At 40.0% G+C, this 21718-nt stretch overlaps 1 protein-coding gene across 7 annotated transcripts in view; it reads left to right on the top strand.

Annotated features, from left to right (window-relative positions):
* LOC113112751 (inactive ubiquitin carboxyl-terminal hydrolase 54-like) overlaps window positions 1-18172 on the top strand; it is a 55098-nt gene extending 36926 nt beyond the window's left edge. For 4 of the 7 annotated variants that reach the window (XM_026278581.1, XM_026278584.1, XM_026278583.1 and 1 more), the window contains exons 7-22: window positions 235-340; window positions 1533-1679; window positions 4021-4170; window positions 6556-6724; window positions 7812-7991; window positions 8357-8539; window positions 8804-9341; window positions 9419-9555; window positions 10610-10771; window positions 10962-11081; window positions 12403-12559; window positions 12844-13727; window positions 14004-14131; window positions 14462-14599; window positions 15466-15682; window positions 15914-18172. In XM_026278581.1, the coding sequence (XP_026134366.1) occupies window positions 235-340; window positions 1533-1679; window positions 4021-4170; window positions 6556-6724; window positions 7812-7991; window positions 8357-8539; window positions 8804-9341; window positions 9419-9555; window positions 10610-10771; window positions 10962-11081; window positions 12403-12559; window positions 12844-13727; window positions 14004-14131; window positions 14462-14599; window positions 15466-15682; window positions 15914-16467 (3970 nt within the window). In that variant the 3' untranslated portion in view covers window positions 16468-18172. The remainder of the gene's footprint in view (window positions 1-234; window positions 341-1532; window positions 1680-4020; window positions 4171-6555; window positions 6725-7811; window positions 7992-8356; window positions 8540-8803; window positions 9342-9418; window positions 9556-10609; window positions 10772-10961; window positions 11082-12402; window positions 12560-12843; window positions 13728-14003; window positions 14132-14461; window positions 14600-15465; window positions 15683-15913) is intronic. The other 3 variants (XM_026278585.1, XM_026278586.1, XM_026278587.1) reach the window with 3 other exon arrangements.
* Window positions 18173-21718: the final 3546 nt, after the last annotated feature.

Below are 21718 nucleotides of genomic sequence, written 5' to 3' on the forward strand. Positions count from 1 at the left end.
ATTAAAAAAAAAAAAAAACTTCCTAAAAGTAAGATATAATCCGCAAAATGTACACAAACACACCTAAACACTTCTTGTCAAAAATTCCATTTCAGTTTTTAAATTTAGTAATTATAGGCTGTTTATTAATCAGAGCCAATACATACAAACACTTCACCTATAAAAATAGATATGAGAGCTTCAGTGTATTGCTTGTGCTATCTTAATGTGTGACGTGTGTTGGTTATGCTACAGTAACCAGGCAGTGCGGATGCTGGAATGCCGGGAGAAGGCCACCCCAGACATGTTTGGAGAGCTGCTGAGGAACGCCAGCACTGTGGGAGACCTGCGCAACTGTCCGGTTAGCATTACCAAACGCCACCACACACTCAGCTCCATCAAATCAAGTGCTGAATAGGCAAAATGAAGCCGGCTTGTCTGGGTGTTGAATAGGATTGTGGCCATTAAGTAATCACTGAGTCAAAACAGGATGCCATCAAGTCTCGTGGCCCTGAGGAGGTTCAACTACTTATGCAGAACACACATTTGTTTTCATGTCAGATCAGGATTTCCTTGGATAAGGGATGACCGCTTATCACAATAAAAAATAATAATTTACTTAATCAGTATATTTGTCTTGTTTTTCAACAAAATATCTAAACATCCTTGAAACAATATGTATTTATATTATATATAACATAAGACACACTACAGTCAGTAGAATTGTTTTTAATGAAATAAATACTTTAAAGGTTTATAGTGTTATAAAAGATTTTGGTTTCAAATAAATGCTGGTATTTTGAACTTTTTGTTTATCAAAGTATCCTGAAAAAAAGTATCATGGTTTCCACAAAAATATGAAACCGCACAACTGTTTTCAGAATTGAAAGGATCATGTGACACTGAAGACTGGAGTAATGGCTGCTGAAAATTTAGCTTTGACATCACAGGAGTAAATTACATTTTAAAATACACAATTGTAATAATATTTTTCAGATTACTGTTTATACTTTATTTTGATCAAATACATGCAGCATTAGTAAGAGACGTCTGATATTCAAAGGAAAAACTATTTTTTTTCTACCTATTGGCAAGTATTTATTTCTTTTTAAGCTCAAACCAAACTAAATTTTGACTTCTCTGCTGTTCATTTAAGACATTCACGTAGTAATGAATCATTACATTATTAGATGATGATGTGCTTGATCTGTCTGTTCACTAGTATTAATGGAAGTTAACATGTTTTGAGATTTGACACTACAGCAAGATTTTCTGTATCTATTGAACACATTTGTAAGTTGAAGAACAATGTGTGTCGATCTGAAATGGATTTGTTACCCTGAACCTCAGACATGCTTCAAATGCAATATAAACACACAGAATATGGTTGTTCATCTGTGATTTATGATCTGTGTCAAGGTGACTGTGTAAGTTTGGCCAGGGGGATTGGGAATTTATGGTTATAGCTAATGTAAATGTATATATGTGTGTTTGTTTAAGCTCCAGTATGAAAAAAAGCCCCTTTTTTCCCTCTCCATTTTTCTTATCTACAGGGGAACTGTGGAGAGAAGCTCCGCATTCGACGTGTCCTGATGAACTCCCCAGAGATCATCACCATTGGCCTGGTGTGGGACTCGGACCACTCTGACCTGGCAGAAGATGTCATTCATAGCCTGGGCACTGTCCTGCGGCTCGGAGATGTAAGACATACTCCTAGCCATAAGTTTAAATATCCCACAAATTATACTCCATTCTGCTGACATAAATCAGTTGATAGATGAACAAACCCACAGCTGAAAACAGATGCTTTAGAATGTTATGGATGGTGATAAATGGAGTCTGATAAAACTGCTGGCACTTCGTTTCCGGTCCAAAATTCCTCCTTTTTTGTCTGAGACCTCATCTTGTCTGAAAGTATGGCATCGCACTGGATCACTGTCAGGACCTTCTCAAATGAATAACAACAAAAGTCACCATTGGAGTTGTTGTAGAAGAATAGGACAGGTGGCGCACATGGATCTGTGATAAAACAGCAGTGCTGCAACTCTGAGATCACTGTGATGCACATAGGATTTACAGGCAGAATTTGTCAAACGTGTTGCATCAATGACAATGACTCACACACAAAAGAAACTGTCTGCCACTGATTTCACACAGGGTGTCCTAAGTGTTTCGCATTTCACAAAGTACTGAGTTCATGTTTCAGTGAAAAAAGCAAAAAGTTTTAAAAGGCCCAAACGAATGATTACTATAAACTAAAATACGTCTAGAGATCAAGAGTGGTGTGTGTGTATTTATAGCCGCGTTTCCACCGCAGGAACTTTACCCAGGAACTAGGGACTTGGTCCGGTACTTGGTGTGTTTCCACCGCAGGAACCAGGAACTAAATAAAAGTTCCGGGTAAAAAAATGCCCCCCAGAAAGTCCCTGCTGGCGAGGTGGTACTTTTTTAAAGTTCCGGAACTTTCGGGGGCGGGACTTTGGCGCTAAACATGCTGATTGGTTGAGTTCATGCAGCATTGTTTGAGTTCAACCACCATTTATTCGGATCAACATTTTCAAAATATTACTGTTATTGTGTCATGAAATGTAATTTTAAAAGTATTTCAGGCGAGAATGTAGTTGTTTAAAACTCAAATCTGTTGTTTATTTATAAAGACAGCGCCTATTTAAAAATGTGTTTCGCCGATCTCGTAGACGGTGAGCTCCACTCAATCAGCGGGAGCTCAGTCCTCATGTATCCGCCGAGAAGCAGCCTCTCCTGGGATAGACCTTCTGTGCCGCTGGCTCTGATGTCTCTTCAGTGGTTAAACATAAAATATAATTCAGCTGCGGGGTAAATCTAACAGGTTTTCTTTGGTCTGTATTCAATTTATCTATATGTTAAAATGAAAATAAAAAGGCAAGTCTATATAATATTTATTTCATTGTAATGGCTGTATATAACGTTACACTTATCCCTGAACTAAGTACATTTCTGCAGCTGTTATTATGTTTAAATGAAAATGAAAGGAGGCATTGGTATTTTATATCCTATTTCGTTTTATTGTAAATATACTGAGGGGAAATTGCTGTAGCCAAAGCGATCTGAGTTCACGCAGCATTGGTTGAGTTCAAACACCATTTATTTGGATAATTTTCAAATATTACTGTTATTGTGTCATAAAATGTCATTTTAAAAGTATTTCAGGCGAGAATGTAGTTGTTTAAAACTCAAATCTGTGGTTTATTTATAAAGACAGCGCCTATTTAAAAATGTGTTTCGCCGATCTCTGCGACGGTGAGCTCCACTCGATCAGCGGGAGCTCAGTCCTTATGTATCCGCCGAGAAGCAGCCTCTCCTGGGATAGACTTTCTGATATGTGCCGCTGGCTCTGATGTGTCTTTAGTGGTTAAACATAACATATAATTCAGCTGCGGGGTAAATCTAACAGGTTTTCTTTGGTCTGTATTCAATTTATCTATATGTTAAAATGAAAATAAAAAAGGCAAATTTATATAATATTTCGTTTCATTGTAATGGCTGTATACACATTTCCCTGAACTAAGTACATTTCTGCAGCTGTTATTATGCTTAAATGAAAACGAAAGGAGGCAGTGGTATTTGATATCATATTTCGTTTTATTGTAATACAGTAAGGAAAATTGCAGTAGCCAAGGCGAGCTGACTGAAGTTATCAAGTACGCTTCTGTTTATAGATTCACCGGACTTGCGTCGTCGCGGACATCACACTCCCCAGAGGAATGCACAAAGTCTGAACCAACTACCGAGGATGCACGTCCAAAATCAGCGTACTTTTTTTTTTTTTTTTTTTTAATCAGCGGTAATTTGTATTGAGAAACGCGCGCAGACCTACGTCACCAGTCTATTTGCCTAATCTACCCGGTACTTTACACCGCGGTGGAAACACAGAAAGCAACAGGTCTGGGGGGAAAAAAGTTCCTGGGAAAAAAAGTTCCTGGTACAAATGTTCCGGGTAATTTCGGTGGAAACGCGGCATATGAGTAATTAGTGACCTCTCCTCCTTCGTTTCACCCATAGCTGTTCTACAGAGTGACAGAGGACAAGGCCAAACAGGCGGAGCTCTACCTGGTGGGCGTGGTCTGTTACTATGGCAAACACTACTCTACTTTCTTCTTCCAAACCAAAATCCGCAAGTGGATTTACTTCGATGATGCTCATGTGAAAGAGGTAATCATCTGGGCTTTGTGTAACCAGTGAATGTGAAAAAACGCAGGCCTTAGTTGGCCGGTTTGCCGGGGTTGTTCGTTAGGGCTTTATTTATACATCTAATGTAGTTCAGTAAATATCCTGATCTAATGTTCCTTGCTTGCTCGGTCCACGGGGAGTTTGTGTAGAATCATTAACTGGGATAGGCCAATGCGTTGTCTCATTATTTAGCAGTGTCCCACAGGCTCCCAGCATGTGGTGGGTGGGTGAATGAATGTATGTTTGTTTTCTCCGTTAGTGCTTGCGTGCTGTTTTACATAATTCAGCAGTTTGTTGAATCACCTATTAGGTGTCTGTGTTAGTCTGTGTGTGCAGGTATGTGTGAGGGTCTATAGAAAATGAAGATCCTCAAATGTGCGTGTGACAAACGTGTGAGGTCTGTTCTAGCATGTCATAATACGTTTGAGATTACCTGTTCAGTGTATTTGATATTTGAATCAATCATTCATTTATCATTTACTTTTTTTCTGCCATCAGACTATCTGAGACATCTTTGTTATAACTTTTCTTAACTTGTTGCATCTTGTTTCGGATTTGACTGACAGACTGCCATTCTGACACCGCAAACTTCATGCTTTCTGACCTTATTTCCACTTTGTTGCAATTATTCTGCTAATTGTACATATAAAATACAAGAAGTTTGTATCAGTAGTCCCATATTCATCACTGTGACCACACAGTCTGGTTACAATGTCTACAATTGTAACCTGTTTTCATCTGCCAATGTCTTTATACAATATGTGCAGATATATACATTGAGAGAGGCAGTGTGAGTGCTGCACACACCTGAAGCGTGCGCGCTAAAGCTTGTCAAACAGCACCTGATTATTGAACTAAGTTAGCTTTTGTGCTAATACTGTCAAAACGCACAAGGTTTACATGTAGACTTGGTCTAAAATGAAAGTAAACAGTTGAGAGAAAAACATATACGTGCCTGTATATTATATGCCTGCATGTCTTATAAAGGGACAGCAGGCCTATTAAACATGCAGCCTACTGTCATTACAGGGATAGATCACCCTAAAATTACTGTCATTAAAGAGATAGAGCACCCTAAAATTTCAATTCTTTCATTATTTACTCACCGTCATGTTGTCCCAAACCTATATTAATTTCTTGTGCTAAACAAAAAATAAGATATTTTAAAAAATGTGGGTAACTAAAAAAATTCAAAACAATGTTTTAGAATGTACAGTATGACAAATGGACATTAATTTTGAAAATGTCTGAAGAATACATTTAACGTTTACATTACTAGTATTTTAAAAATTAATTTTCAGATGATCGCAAGGATAATCTGGATATAAAAATAGATAAAATGAAAATGCTCAATTAAATTCTCATTATCAGCTGATTCTAATCAATGGACTGATATTACGGATATATTGTGCATCCCTAATTTTTACAGTGATACGTTAACTGTATAACTCCTAAAACTATTAAAACTACTTGTAAGAACATAATCCCCCAGTTTCACAGACAAGTCTAGTCCCAGACTAAAATTGAAATCTGAGCTGTTTCAACTGCAAGAAGCTTGCACTGACTGATATTAAACCATGTCAGTGCCCTTTTTGTCTTAAGATGCACACCAGTAACGCTTTGTTCTAAGGCATGTTTATAAAAAAATACTTAAATGTCCTAATTGAACTATGGCCTAATCCTGCTCTAGGCTAAGTCCTGTCTATGAAACTGGGCCAATGCGTGTTATGTCACTCAGAGTTGGTGTGTTCTTCCCTTAGTTCTGAACTTGCAGAATTGTATCTTTGTAATAGCAGTGCAGGACTGTGGATCGTAGACAGTTGCAAACGAAGCAGCTTTTTCTGGCAAGCCCATGCTGACCTGCTCGTGAGCTGTGCAGAGCTCTTTCAATAGCCCTCTGAAAACAAGGATATCCCACTATTGTTTACAACCCCAGCTGGTCAGTGGTAGGGTGTGGCCTACAGAGAGTAACCGCCATGATAGTCCACCGCAAACCAAACGCATACACTCTCCCGCTCACATATTCCCGTTTTCGTGCATGCTTGTCTGTTACTGCGGCTCGCTCGGACATCCTGTCTGGATATGGAGGGAGTGTAGAGAGAGTCGTCCATTCGGGAAGTTGGAGTCAGGGTAAGATTGGTCTGAAAATAATGGAAACATGTCAGGCTTGAGTTTCAGTTTCAGTCTTTATCCAGAATATTTCAAACAGGTCTTTGCTTTTGTTTAGTTTTTCACTAGGCGAGAGTAATTTGGTTGAGCTTTTTAGGGACTGATTTTTAAAAATCTGTCAAATGTATTATTTATGTATTATTTAAACTGCTTTAAAACTATACTCTATGTCTCGCTCATATTTTCTCTCTTTCACAGATTGGGCCCAAGTGGAAGGATGTGGTGTCCCGCTGTATAAAGGGGCATTACCAGCCGCTGTTGCTGCTCTATGCTGACCCCCGGGGGAAGCCAGTGTCAGTTCAGGATTTGGCTTCACGCCTAGACTTGCATCACTACACTAAAGCATACTATGACAGTGAGGATTCAGGTACTTTCACACCAGCATAAGGCCAGTTTACTGGGCCAGTATGTTTCTTTGCATTTCTTTGGTGCACCTTCAGAAGGAAGTTCTGGAAGCACTGAAGCAAATGTTAATTCAGACAAAATGAGTAATATTTCAGCACTAATTATGAAAATTCTAGACAATTCTTTTTTAGACAGATTAGTGGAGTTTGTAAAAAAAAAAATAATAATTTTTAAATTTAAGCAAAAGAATAAGCAGCTGTAATAACCATATATTTCATTTGGTGATATGATGTCGGTATACCAATCTACCTGAACTACAAAAGCCTGCTTTTTACTGTAAAATATACTGAAAAGCACTGTGATAATATTGGAGGTAGTAGAGTTCATTGTAAGTGACCTGTCCATAAAACATGGACAATATTTGTTTAAATGGGGCACAGGATTATACCCACAAATACACAAAATTATGCAATATATATTGGCATGAAATGCAACACAAATCATCCTAATAGACATCATGTAGTAAAAATATAAAAGAAACAAGTGTTCAAATAATATGTCATCTCATATAATGTGTCATGCATGGATTTATGGGAGTGCCTTTTTACTGTTTTTCTCCATAAATGATATAGTAATTTATCATTTTAACTTGCTAAATGTTACTTATAAACAATTACTGTACAATTAAATGTAGTGCAATGTTAAACCATTTGTTGTTTTTCATTGTATATGGTAAGGTAATTTACAGTTATCCAATTAAAAATGACGACAAACATTAAACATTTTTACAAACATTACAAACTATTACTTTGCAGAAGAGTTAAGTGTGTTAAGTGCTATGGACATCATATTCTGAGACTTGTTTGAGGAGCAGTGTGCTATTAATTTTCTAAGCTTGCGGACTGAAGAGCAGAAAATAAGGGTGGACCTGAGCTATATCAAAACTTTGGGATGGGCTTCTTTGACCTGAGTAAACATCCACCCAGAACACCTAGATGTGCCCTGTCACCTCTCAGAACTCTTTCTGCTAGTCACATTTTTATAGCAGTATGGGTTCTCCAGTTTGTAGCGTCAGTGATCAGCATCACATCTTCTGTTTGGTTTGTCAGGCCGCGAACCATCGATTTCCAGCGACACACGGACAGACTCCTCCACCGACAGCTACAGCTATAAGTATTCACACTCCCACCACGAGTCTATGGCCTCCCACTTCTCCTCTGACTCCCAGGGAACCGTCATCTGTAACCCAGACAACGACTCTGCCTCCCACAGCAGCCTGGAAAACACAGGTACATCAGTATATACATTCACCCTAGAATCAAACACAGTTTAGACACCATATTAGGTATTTTGGCATTGAGTTGATCCATACAGTAGTTCATTTAATGTTTTCTGCCTTATGCCCTGCTTAGGGCTGCACACTTAATAGTTGATCTGGTTTAGTGTTATTACTCATATTGCAAAGGCTGTGATATAATTACAGTGCTTGAGTGTTTCAGATGAAAGCATGGCACTGTGTTCATTTACACATGAGCAGCTCATGATCCAGTGTTTTTAGTATCTCAGTGCCTAGGTTTCACTGTAAATGTGCAGCACCTTTCCTATTCTTCTACAACAACTCAAACGGTGACTATGTTGTTATTCATTTGTGAAGGTCCTGACAGCGATCCAGTGCGACACCGTACTTTCAGACAAGATGGGGTCTCAGACAAAAAAGGAGGAATTTTGGACCGGAAACGAAGTGCCAGCAGGCCTCGAAAATTCGAGGCCCGGGGTGATTCAAGGAGTCGTTGTGCTAAGACAGATGAGGTGTTGTCTGCCGGCTACCACAGTGAAGGTATGCAGTTAAACAATATAATGCTGTCTCCACACCACAAACATTGCTGGGTTAATAATCTGTAACTGTGTCAGCTGATTGATGCTGACAGATCATTAGTGGATCGAGTAGCATGTTGGATAATAAATGTGAGCTGCATTAGTCATCGCTGTTGCTTGTTCTGGCTGTGTTGAGTAATATTAGCTTATGTTAAAATAACATTCCTCCTTCCTCCTTTTTTTTTTTTTTTTTTTTCTAATGATTTCCTCTCCCTCTCTTTTACAGGCGAGACTTTAAAAGAGCAGCAAGTTCCTCGTTCCCTACCTAAACCTAGCTCCAGTCGGCTTCGAGACTTTAAGGAGACTATGAGCAACATTATCCATAATCGGCTGCTTTCTGCATCATCCTCGGGCTCTCTTGGCCCACCCGACTCCACTATTAAGACCCGAGACTGGGAAGCTGACAGCACCAGCAGCGAGTCCAAGTCAAGCTCCTCTGGAGGGCGGTACCATCCACCCTGGAAGCCTCGCCGAGAGGCCCTCAACATCGACAGCATCTTTAGCAGGGAACGTCGTAAGCAGGCCGGGTATAGTCCACTAGGAGCTCTCTTGTCTGAAGACTCAGGGCCTCAGGGAGACTTGGCATCCTCAGCGGGGCAGACCATCTTTCGAGACCTACCGGGACCCCTGAGACGGGGATCAGGGCAGCCCCCACGGCTTATCCAGAGGATGGAGAGTGGCTATGAGAGCAGTGAGAGGAACAGCAACAGCCCCGTCAGTCTGGACATACCCGTTAGTGAGGGCACCAGTAATGGCACGCACAGGTATGATGCAAAAAATCTTGTCAGAACTGATAAGGATCTTTGTTAGCTCCTTATTCATCTCTCTTTTTGTTTTCCAGCTTACAATATGGAGGAAAGAAAAAGCCTCCTCCTGGTGTCAGCCCATCATTGAATACTGTCACCAAATCCAAGAGCAGCAGTGCCCTACTACAGGATGTCAAAGCATCACTCAAGGGCAGCAGTCACATGAGTTTAGGTGTGTTCAGTATGAATGTGTGTGTTTATAGTCGTCATACAGCTAAGTTGTAGGCAGTTTCACCTGTTGTTTACCTTATTATATGAATCATTCTTTCTAAATGTTTAAACTAGGTGTCACATGGCCTTCTTGCTGTTTCTACATGAACTATAAGACTATAATAAGCAAGCAGTATTGAGCAGAATCAGCTGCAAAATACATCCTGTTCCTTTCTGTGAAATGTTATCTCTGTATATCTGTTATGTAAACTGAGGAACATGAGTCTGCCCTGGAGAACTATCAATTGCTATACCTGTTTGTGCTTCTCCATGTGACCAGAATAGATCCTTTAGCTCACCGCCTACTGTTTGTTATATATGTAGAATTGTGCGCATGTTAAAACTATGTGCCGCTGATATCATATTCCAAGGCTTAATGCACACATACAATATTTTGACAATGCATCCATTTGTTTCCTGTGTATTTTCTTAGGACTATGTTTACATTAATAGCAGAGATTAACGTAGGAACCAGAGTTATGAAGTGACAGTGTTTATTTAATATTGAGGGGTACCTTTGGTCAGATTGGGTGTAGTTGAGACAGAGACAGTCTCAACCATGGAAACGATTCAGAATTAAGAAGAGAATCAGATATAATGGTTTTTATGTAAGCAGTCTGAGTTTAGTATTAATTATGATGTATTCTGTTTATTTCTATATGACTTTAATTTATATTTCAGATTTAGTAGTTTAACTTGGACTTATTTCAATTAGTTGCCGAGGCAAAAAAATATATATACATAAATCATTGAATATTTTCATATTGAAATTACCCAAGAATATTAATAGATTTTAAGTTAACACTAACAATACTAAATTTCAATCAGATGGCACTTGAAAGTTGAATGCCAAAACTGTTTTTGCTGCTTACACTCACTCAAAAATAACTCGTGTATATACTGTATGTACAAGGTGTCAGTAAAAAAATAAAATAGAAAACATTGACACTGTAAATGCAACAATGGATTGTCCCAGACTGTTTCCTTAATATTCTCATGTTTCTGTTTGTGTGTAGCAGGCGAAGGCCGCAGTGAACTGGATGAGCTACAGGAGGAAGTAGCTCGTCGGGCCAAGGAACAAGAGTTACAGAGGCGAAAGGAAAAGGAAAAGGAAGCGGCCATGGGCTTCAATCCCAGACCCAGCAAGTTCATGGATCTGGATGAGCTCCAGAACCAAGGTGAGGCGTCAGCATCAGGGAGTGGTTCTGTCTTCGAATGCGTTTCCTTGGGTTTCTGCTGTGGCTTATTCTTTGGAGCTTGGGACTGCGTGTGCGTGTGTGTGTGTGTGTGTGTGTGTGTGTGTGTGAAATGCAGGTGTGCTGGTTTCCATGCTGAATAGCACTGCGCTATGATGTTTGTTACCTGCAGGGAAAGGGGAAGGCTTTGAGAGGTGTGTGTTGGAGGCAGAGTCTCTGTTAGACCAGTCTCTGAGGTTGGAACAGGCAGGAGAGGTGGCCACTGCTCTGTCTGTGGTTAACGAAGCTATGTGTAAGTAATCCTGCCCTTAGCCTGCTGCCGCCATCACTACTGCCATGTGTTTGTGTGTCTGTACATCTCTGTTTGTGTTTCGGTTTCCATATAGAAACTGTCACTAATGCTTTGTGTCATACACCAAATGCATTTTAACTATATATTACTTTCAGACAATAGTAGGGTCATGGTTTGAGTCTGCTTATACAGGGGCCAACATGCCTTGGTTTTCTTAATATTCTGGAGTTTGGCTGTGAGGTCCTAATGGTACAACCATAGCAGCAGCGGTCATAAAGAAGTACAATCTGGGCCCAGCACTATGGCAACCTTAATGAATTCCCAGCGTGTAGTGTATGATGTACACTATAAGTTATATTTAAGTATTTTAAATATTGCCAATGCTAGTCATGTGTGACCGTGTTGCAGTCTGCATCAGCTGATCACCTTGTCCCTTGGCTAAGAAACAAAAATTGTTGACCTTAGTTTCAGTTCCAAATCTTAATTAACTTCATCCCCTGCAAGCCTGTTTAGTCTGCCTCCACTTATATTAATAAAAAAAATATTTTTGAGAACCTAAGAAAGAATTGCACTTCTGAACATTCTTACCGAACTATTTAGAATTTATCTTAATAAACTTCTTTTCTTCTCTCATAAAAAGATTTTTGTGAATCCAGCCCCTGGGCTAGAGCTATCAGTTTTTATAAATGTCAATAAAATGCTCTCTGTGTCCTTCTGACTGTGACTGATGTGGAAAGCGTTTAATTACAATGTCATTTTACGTCTGTCTGTCTTTTGTGTGTCATACTCTGAGGTTTGTCATTTATGTGGTGACCATATGCACGGACACACACACACACACAAACTCTCACATCTTCCATGGCCTGGCCCCTGTGTGTTACCTACACCTCCCTCCCTCACCAGCCTCACGGTTTCCAGAGCCTCTGTAGGGCCGGGTAGATTGCAGCTCATCTGATGGGGAAAGAATTCTTGTTCTGTAATTATTTACAATTAACTTTCCCCCGATGCGGTGTTAGGCTCGTATAATTTCCTTTTTTTTTTTTTTTTTCTTTTTTTTTTTAGTGGCTGAACTACAATTCATTTTGATTTAAGTCAGTTTCATTATAATTTAATAATTTTGTGCTTGAGAGAACTTAACATTTGTGTAAAGGATTTTACTAGGTTACCCATCTTCCCTATGTGTGTGACCCTCCCCTTGAGACCCTTTCCATTTCAGTTCTTTGTAATGTGTGTTTGCATGTGTCCCCATGACTCGGCTCTTTATTTTCTGCATCTGTTTCATTTTTCTTTTGCCTTTTTTTTTTTTTTATTTGCGTTGTAGCTAAACTCAGGCATACCTTGCATGAGAACAGCGCTAACTCTCAGGGCAGGATGCAAAAGTGCATGAGGAGAGCACGAAGTCTGCAGCAGCGCATGCAGCAGCAGGAACTGCAGCAGAAGCAACAGGAGGAAGAGAAGGAACAGAAACAGCCCCACAGGTACCTGCTGCTGGCTGCAGTTGAGTATATGTGTGTGTCTGTGCTCTAGGAGCCCTGCACACAGGAAGAGGAAACGTGCATTGTGCCTTAAAATAATAATCATCAATTCTGATTTAAGGATTGAAAGCTAGGTTAGTGTAAGAGACCATATTGGAACGAGCTGCTCAGTTGATGTCATGTTAGAGAGGCTGAAACAAATCTGTATACTATAAGATACTGACCCCGGTAGGTTCACTTCATTTATTATCAGAAACTCATTGTTATTTTTCACGTTCTGTGTTTAGTGAAAAGTCTGTCCCGGTCCAAATACTTCTGACGAATGTTAAAGAAGAGGATGAGAAGTGCGTTTCGGAAGATGCATTAAAACCACCATCACCTCTCCACATGAAACCTCAGTCTACAAATAAACCGATTTCTGAAGCCCCCGGCCCTCCTGTCTCCTACCATACCGACACACTTTCCAATCAGCAGGGTAACTCAGGAGACAACTCCAGTCCTCTTGCTATGACAGATAATGGGCCGCAGTCAAACACGTTGGGTCCCAGAGACACTGTAAACATCACAAACTCTCTTGTACAAACTTCTAGTATACGCAGTTCTGCCACTGTGCCTGTGATTGCAGTGAATGGCTGCGAGGCTCCTTTCAAATCATCAGTTCCGCTTAATACGCCCTCTAGCCCGTCTCATTTCAGTGCCCGTCAGACACCTTCCATCTCTGAACACTCCAACTCTGGGGAAGGACCACAAAACCCACCTCGTCCTCGGTCTCTCCATGGCCTAACGCACGCACCCCACAGCAACACTTCTGATGCCTGTCAAAAATCTCTCCCGGCACCCTCACGTAATTGGTCCTGTCACAGTCTGGGCCGTCCTACAGTGATGGAGTCCCCCCCGTTCTCTCCATCAGACCTCCGCTCCCCCTCATCCCCCTTTCCTCCATCCCTATCTTCACCAGCTCTGGATCAGCATCCAGCTGGCCCTATGCCTGTGGAGCGATGGGCGGAGAATGTCAATCGATACTACAGCTCCCAGAATTATGCACAGTCAGGACGTGGCTCACCCTGTGAGGAGCTGTCAGACTTGGACTCACTTTATCAGGCCAGCTTGAAGGCTCCCAGCATGCCCCGAGCCCCACGGGGACCCAGTCCCCAGCTTGCCAACAGATCCGGTAATTTTGAACAAGACCCCACCTAGTTCCCATATATCTCTTTGCACATTGTTTTTATTTATTTTTTTATTCATTAAATTTTTTGTCTGTTTGTGTCCTGTGGAAAATAACAACAGTAATATTCAGTTGTTTAAAAGTATTCATTATAATTGTAATAATTAAAATATAAATGTGTGGTAGTGTATATATTTTTCGTTTTAAATGAAGATGATGATAATAATAAACAGTAAGTTGTCCTGTCTGGAAACTGGTTGTATAAATGTAGTGTTCTCCCAGGTCCTGCTGCTTCTCGAAAGCACAGCGCTGGATTCTCTGCCACTTTTGGCCGTTCCAAGACCCCCACAGCAGAGATCGAGAGGACTGCCTACAGGACGCCAGCATACAGCACTAAACCACTTCAGAAGGTGAGTTGGCACACCAGTATTACCTCGCTAGAATTTATAGCAGTGATACTCAAATCTAGCTCGCGAGATCCACTTTCCTGCAGAGTTTAGCTCCAATCCTGGTCAAGTTCACCATACTGATTAGCGTGCTCAGGTGTGTTTGATTCGGGTTAGAGCTAAACTCTGCAGGAAAGTTGATCTCACAAGCCAGACTTGAGTATCCCTGATTTATAGTATTGATACGTTTAAGATCTGAGTGTTATTGTTATTGCACAAAGTGAAGAACTTTTTTACTGTTATTAATGATGTGAAATGCTTATGCACTGTGTTGTTGTGTGTGTGTGTGTGCAGCCTGTGTCTGCTTTGGCCTGTGATGCGCCACTGGGTGGGGATGAATCGTACAGTGTTGAGAACTTGCGACGAATTTCTCGGAGTCTCAGTGGGACTGTCGTCGGAGGACGGACTGATGTTCCCCCATCTCGCAGCTTTGTGGGTGTCTTACAATTTAAAGTCACTTGGTCAAACACTCAAACCTCATATTATGCTCTCAAAATACATAACCACCATTTAATTTGCTGCAAAATTAGCTTTCAATGACTTTTCTCAGTTTTATGAACTGATACATCATGGGTTTAGGCAGTGTGGTCTAAAATGTTTGTGGCAAATACTGCCACCTGGTGTGACTAAAGAGAACATAAAGAAACATTAGTGCATAGTTGTTCTAAGGTGGGGTCACTTCAGCTGCAAAACTGTTTAGAGTTTTATAATATTTATTTAGTTTTATTTTAGTTTTTTTTTTTTTTAAATCAGCCAGTCATCTCACAGACCTCTTAGAATCCTTCATGGCGCACCGGTAGTTGTAGGGTGGCCATTCGTACCATTTTCACAGGACACGTCCTGGCCAGGATTTCTAGATTGCCTAAAATATCCAGGGTTTGGCTTTGGTTTCCTGTTTACATACTTAATGACGGTAATGATCATTTGACCAATAACCTGCAGACTTTGTACTTTAATCGACCGATCGTGGTGCGTGAGAAGGTGGGATCTACAGAGAACGATTCAAAAGCACAAGAAGCCATTGAACTGTGCAGCGCAAACAGACAAAACATGGATATTTTAGGCAATATAGAAATCCTGGCCAGGATGTGTCCTGCAAAAATGGCACGAATGGCCACCCTAGGTAGTTGGCAGAAACAAAAAAGTTTTGCATGTTGTGTATGTCCATTGTGCATCTGTTCTGTTACTACCTTTTTTGTCATTTATGTCCTTGTCATGGTGCTTATGTTAACTCGTATTATTTTCATGCCGCTTCTTCTGTCATCCTGTTTTATTTATTTTATTTATTTTTCATAAAGGACCCTCATGTCTCCAGGATCTCGAAGCATATGAATGTGCAAATCCCCACACATCGCTCCAACACCTCCCCGCATGTTTTACCCCCTCCTTCCCACAATCCTACTGTGTTCCCTCATGGACTGCAGCCCCAAAACCCTCACCCAAGCCACCGCCACCACCCTGCCCCTCCATCCCACCTCCACCAGCAGACACTGAGGCCCTCTCATGGACAAACAGGTAACCATCTCACCCCACTCACACTTTCAGTCTCCATGTAGGACACCGATTCTTTTTGTCTCTGTCTGCAAGAGACTGCCATCTTTGTCGTCTGTGAGCATTTTATCAGTTGTGTTTGTTAATTGCTCTAAACTACATCAAGATTTAGTTTGATTTCAATTGATCATGCAGCTCTACACTGAATGCATTATTGCTATAAGCAATTCAAATCTTCTTTGCTCCTCTCTGCAGGAGATTGCCAAAAGGCCAACAAGTTTCTGGCTGTGCTTGACAGGGGTGAAGCGTTCTCCCGTGAAAACTACCACAAAGTTGCACTGAGCTACGGCACCCTTCCACGAGCCCCCCGTAGGTCAGTTTCATCTGGGCCTCCTGTGCACCAAATGAGGCCCCCAGCGGGCCCGGGGCCCCGGAACTACCCAGACGCAGTCTACGCCACTCTGTCCCACCCTCACCGCACGGCAGCATCAAATAGGAAAATGGATGGTTTTTACAGACAGCCCTACCAGAAATCTGCTTCAGCCACCCCGATCCCGCATCACTCCAGCCATCATCACCCACACCTAGAGCTACCGTCCCAACCCCTCCGCCTCGATGTGCCCCCCGAGAGGGACTGGAGGGCTGCTAGGGACTCTCATTCCTTCCCCAGGACAGAACCACGTGGTGGGACATCCCGTGGCCCTCCTGTTTATATCTGTGGGTTGTGCAAGCAGAACCCAGCTGAGCCTACTAGAAGCTACTGCCAGACCTGCAGAGCTCATGTGAACCACTACAGGAAGACCAGCTGAGTCATACAGGAAATGCATCCTTCAACGCACTCATTCTCGGTTTTGGAAGTAAACGTGAGAGCCCATGCCAATTCTGTGAAGCTCTTCACACGGCAAAAAGCAGGAAGTTCTTGTTAGCTGCTTTGGCTAAAGACTCATAAGTGAATGTTTGACTCATACAGTATGTGAATGTGGAGTGCTCATGTTTTAAACCATATTTTAACACGGCTGCTTCATTTAAACGCTAAAAGGAGGATGTCCGCTCTCTGTGCTTTTACCTACAGTAAATGTTCCCACTGCTAATTCAGTTCTGTAGAGTTAAGTTCACTTTAATTGGCCACCTTCTCAGCAAAAAAGCTGTGAAGAACAGAGCACTTTGCTACATGGGACACTGCATCTTCTCTGATGCAAACACAAAACGCCAAGACTGACAAACTTTGCCTGCTGGCATACAGTGTCTGCTCCGTATATGCACAAAATACGCTTTAGTTTCCTACTAGCATTCCAAGCTAACATTAGTTAGTTCTGTGATTGTAATTGAACTATGTTAACTCCAGTTTAGTGCACTTCAGAAGTGTTAAGTTAGAAGCTTCTCTGTTGTAACTTCTCCCATTTTTATGGGAAAACAATGTTTAAGTGTAACTACATCATTTAGAGGGAAGTAATAAGAGGTACATCAGATTCCTCTAGTGTACTAACAGTCAACTTTCAACAACCTCAATGGCATTTGTGTCGGTATTTTTGTGGACAGTATTGTTCTGCCTGATAGTAGCACCTACACCTGTTGTGATCTTTTTTATATATATATATATATTTTGTAGTAGGAGCAGTTTAACTTTTTGATTCATACCGTATATCTTACATTAACTGTTAAGTGCAAAACTTTTTCAGGCTGTTATAAGACTAAAGAGATCGTAAACAGAAGGACAGAACATTCTGCAGTGCCTTGGTTTGCAAAAGGCAACGTAACTGGGTGCCAGTGACCATTTTATAGATTTCCAGTCATATAATAATGCTTATTATAGTAGTGCTAAATTCAAGAATTGCAATTCTCAACTGAGATCATTTCAGTTTTTCCCCCACTGGAGGATAAGTGATTTTTATATTTATTGTATTTAATTTCTTAGATTCTGTTGAGGAGGATCTTGTGGCTGGAGATGGTTAACTGTTGAGTGTCTGTCAGCTATTAGCAGAGTTTAACAATGTGCCATTTCATGGAAATGAAAGGGTTACCTGCTCCTCCAAGTGAACACGAGTAGTTTATATTGAAAAAAGGCCAAACATTTGTTTAATTTTAGAGCATGTCAAATACCTCAACCAATCACATGCTCTCTTGTTTTTATTTCACCAGAACAGTTTAGCATGTACTGTGGTTTGTTAATCAGGACCTAACGGTGAATCGGAGTGCCTCTGCATTAAATTCCCATTGAATTACCGGAAGCTTTTTTTTTTCTTGGTTTGGCCAGTCTGCAGTGTAGCACTGCCCTGGTGTGATTACTGACAGAACAGGGATCTGTGATTGATTCACCCTTCCTTCCTTTTTTTCTGCGTTAAAATACGAACAGATATGGCAAAGAAGCAAGGCTGTATATATAAGTGTGTACAGATATTCAGTCTTTGACCTTAAGAACAAACAGATTCGGATTTGTTGTAAATGCCGTGCTAGAAATGAAACTTGTATTTTTGCAATAAAGTTATATTGAGCTCCAGTCAGGAGCAGAACGTGCTACCTTTTTCTGGCTGTCTTTTTCTTTTCTTTTCTTTTTTTCTTTTAAGTCTCTCTGTCTTTGTGTTTGTCCATCCTATCTATCTGTTTGTCCATCTATATAGTTTTTTTTTTTACTATATCTTAATGATTGCTCATCTTCATCTTCAACTACATTTTCTCTAGAAGCAGTCTCTAAAATGATTATTAAAATATTCATTAGTCATGAACAACTGGCTAAGTCATTGATATTATTTGGGAACACTTTTCTAAGAAACCTAGTGTTGCTTATAAATGGGCCCAAATCTCAGGGATTAAGATTTCAAAAAATGTTGGTATGATAGGGAACTGATGTCTTTATGTTCATGTGCTGCTGTTAATATGCTAATTTAGACTTGAGATGCCCTCCAGTAAGCAACTTGCACTGCTGTGCTCATAGCAGTCTTATTGTCTGATATTTTTCATATCTTGCAATATGAACAGGAATGTTTGTTAACCTTGACCCACCATGAGAGCGTCTCTAAAGATTTCACTTGTACTTCAAACATAAACAATTACAGTGAGGTTCTTTTTTCGCATAACTTCATATCTCTAATGAGGTTGTTTCAGTTTCTTAGCAACAAGAAAGACTTGGATACGTATAAAACAATCTAGTATGTTGATGGAATCATTGCCTTTGTGTTTAAAGATGAATTAATGTTTGTTTGGAAGAAAGATCTATAAGTATCTAAAAAGCAAAGGAATATAAAAGTATGAATTTAAGTCAAAGTAATTGGTCTCCTGAAAAAAAAAATTATAACTAAAAATAAGCAATGGACATTAGGTGTAAAGATTGTATGTGGAGGTAATTAAAAATAAATAAATACAATTAAGCCAGTTAAATAATCTACTATTAAGGACACCGCTCTCATTTTGTCTGGTTCCTGTAGAACAGTGCAGTGTTGTAGCTACACAAGTGAAGTGTTAACCAATGTCACACAGCAATGACAAAATAGTAAGTCAATCGCAGATTAACTTGGAAGAGGTCATTGTAGCAACTGCCACTTCAGTCTGCTGTGGATTGATTTGTGCTCTCTGGGAGGAAAAGAGCAAAAGGTCTTTAGTTTCTTTCTTGTAGATTCACAAAGAAGGCCATGGGTCAAGGCAGCATCTGCAGACGAAGGTCAGGCTGTGCTTGAGTGAGAGATTGTCTCTTTGTTGGAAAAGCATACTTCTCTCAGCAAAGCACTGGATGCAGGATGTTACATGGTAAACACGAGGCACCATTTACACCAAAAACAATAACTGTTAATATAACTGTATAAGCGTCCCCAACAACGCAAAATAAAGACCTGTTTATTATAAGTGCACTGTAATTATGTTGTCTGCCGCTTTAAATGCTCAGCTTTAAAATATGGTTGGATCTCAACGTTTTTATCGTTCAACAGAAAAAAAAGTTTTGAAAGTGTTTCAATCAGCGTCGTTCGACCTTAACGTCAGAACTGTGGTGTGGACTGTGCTATTTAAAATTTCTATCACTGCTGAGCATTTTCATCTTCTGTCACAGTTTATGATTCATAAGTTGATGCACCAATTTAAAAGCGTGAATCTTTGCATTCTACCTGTGGTGGTAACATTATCTGTGCTCTCTATAAGATGCCATGGTAAGAAGGTACCTGCTAAGAAAGTAAATGCTCTCAAATTAATATTCAGGGTTCAGTACAATATTCTATGTTCTTTAAAATCCTCAAGCTGATTTTCTTTTTGCAAGATGCTGTCAGAAAAATAGATGTTATTCACACTGTTCCAAACAAACACCAGCTGTGCTTCCTTTACAATATAGCTCTGGATGCTTGTTGTTACGCTGCAGATATGAAGACGCATTGATGTGGAGCCATTGATCCACCAAACCAGCCAACCGTGGGTCACTATCTCTCAGCAAAGATGTCTTATCCATTCATCTGAAAATGCAGATGTAAGTGGGTCGTTCTCACACGGACACTGACTGTTGTTCTGATCAAGCAGTGAGAAAACAGCTCTTGAAAAATGGAGATGCAAACCACGTGGTACTGGACACAGTGGCTGAAATCTCTCATTTGCTGTAGCATCACAGGAACTGCTGTCCAGCTAAACTCCAAAGACGTGCGAAAGCAAAAGAGCCATGTTTTAGCATAATCTGTGAAAAGCCCATGCAAGTGGTTTGATCATCAGCAGGGGAGATATGTGCTTTCTGAAATCTGAAGGGAATGAGGGGTTATGTTGGTTTTTAAATCACTGCTCTGCATGCTGCATAATGGATTTTTGTTCTGAAAGCTCTCCATTTGGAATTACTTATAAAGATTTAATGAGCATTAATCTAATCGACATAGGAAGCCTTCACTGCTGTCAATAAGATGCAAAGTGTATTCTTGAATCTGCTGCAGTGACCATGAATGTCACATTTCATTGTGAATGAAAAAAAAAAACTGAAAGACTGAATGTATTTTTTAGGCAAAGAAGCAGCTATAATACAGCTTCATGACTTGTGTGAGTTGCAGTTTTGAGTGGATGGGTGAACTTGTTCTATTTTATGAATCATGTTATTGAATTGGCAGTGCTGAACTAATCCATTCATTCACATCTTCTACAACAGATGACCCCCAAGTATAGAGCGAAGATGACTATATTTCGCAGGCTCTTTGTGCTCCAGAGTCTGCTTAATTGTCACATTTCTCATAGAAAGAAATGATTACTAATGCTGACTGACCTTGACCAGTTGAATGTGTCCGTTGTTTTCAGCTTTTCAGCTCTGTTTCCCTTCAAGCTAGAGCTATTTCGTCAGTGTAGACATATTACTGATACCTTTTTACTCTAAAATCATTCCTGATTCTGTACCGTATTTAGAGGCCTAAATTATTATTAATTCAGCAATATATATTACTTAATAAAAAAAATTACAATAGTCAAGTCTGCTTTACTGCTATACAATAGTATTACTATAATACTATAGTATTTTTATCCAGACTGCAGCATTCATTAAAATATATTCATTTTGTGATTATTAAATTAAAATATATTCATATATTTTAAAATATATTCATTTTTTAATATTTACATAAAATCCTTTTGATTGTCAAACGTGTGCATGTAACACCTGGCGTTCATTAAGCCTTATTGATAATCAACCATTTCATCTTTCAAGAATTCCTTGAAAGACTGCATAGAATTGCTGCATGTGCGATGGTGCTTGGAATCATATCTTTTTATATATGACAGGAAAGTACTAAGTTATTATGCCGCATAACTCAACATTACTATGCACATGTAATTACTTCTCATATATCTTGTTTCTGACATTATTGTGACTTTTATAATAAGTATACTGTGATGTGATGTGATAGAAGTAGTGTTGTCCTAATCCTTGCCGTGTGAATTCTGGTTCTGTAAGCCTGCCCATGTGTCATCAGATAAGTACAGTAGGATTATGGTGAATATGTGAAGAGACTGTGAATGTGTTTCAGCATCACTGCTGTGAGAGCTTGTCTGATCTGGAGGTTTATTACAGGTAATATACCACCAAATGGATTGCTATTGCTTTATTTATTTGTG

Source organism: Carassius auratus, chromosome 13 (assembly GCF_003368295.1).
Source record: "Carassius auratus strain Wakin chromosome 13, ASM336829v1, whole genome shotgun sequence".
Taxonomy (NCBI): Eukaryota; Metazoa; Chordata; class Actinopteri; order Cypriniformes; family Cyprinidae; genus Carassius; species Carassius auratus.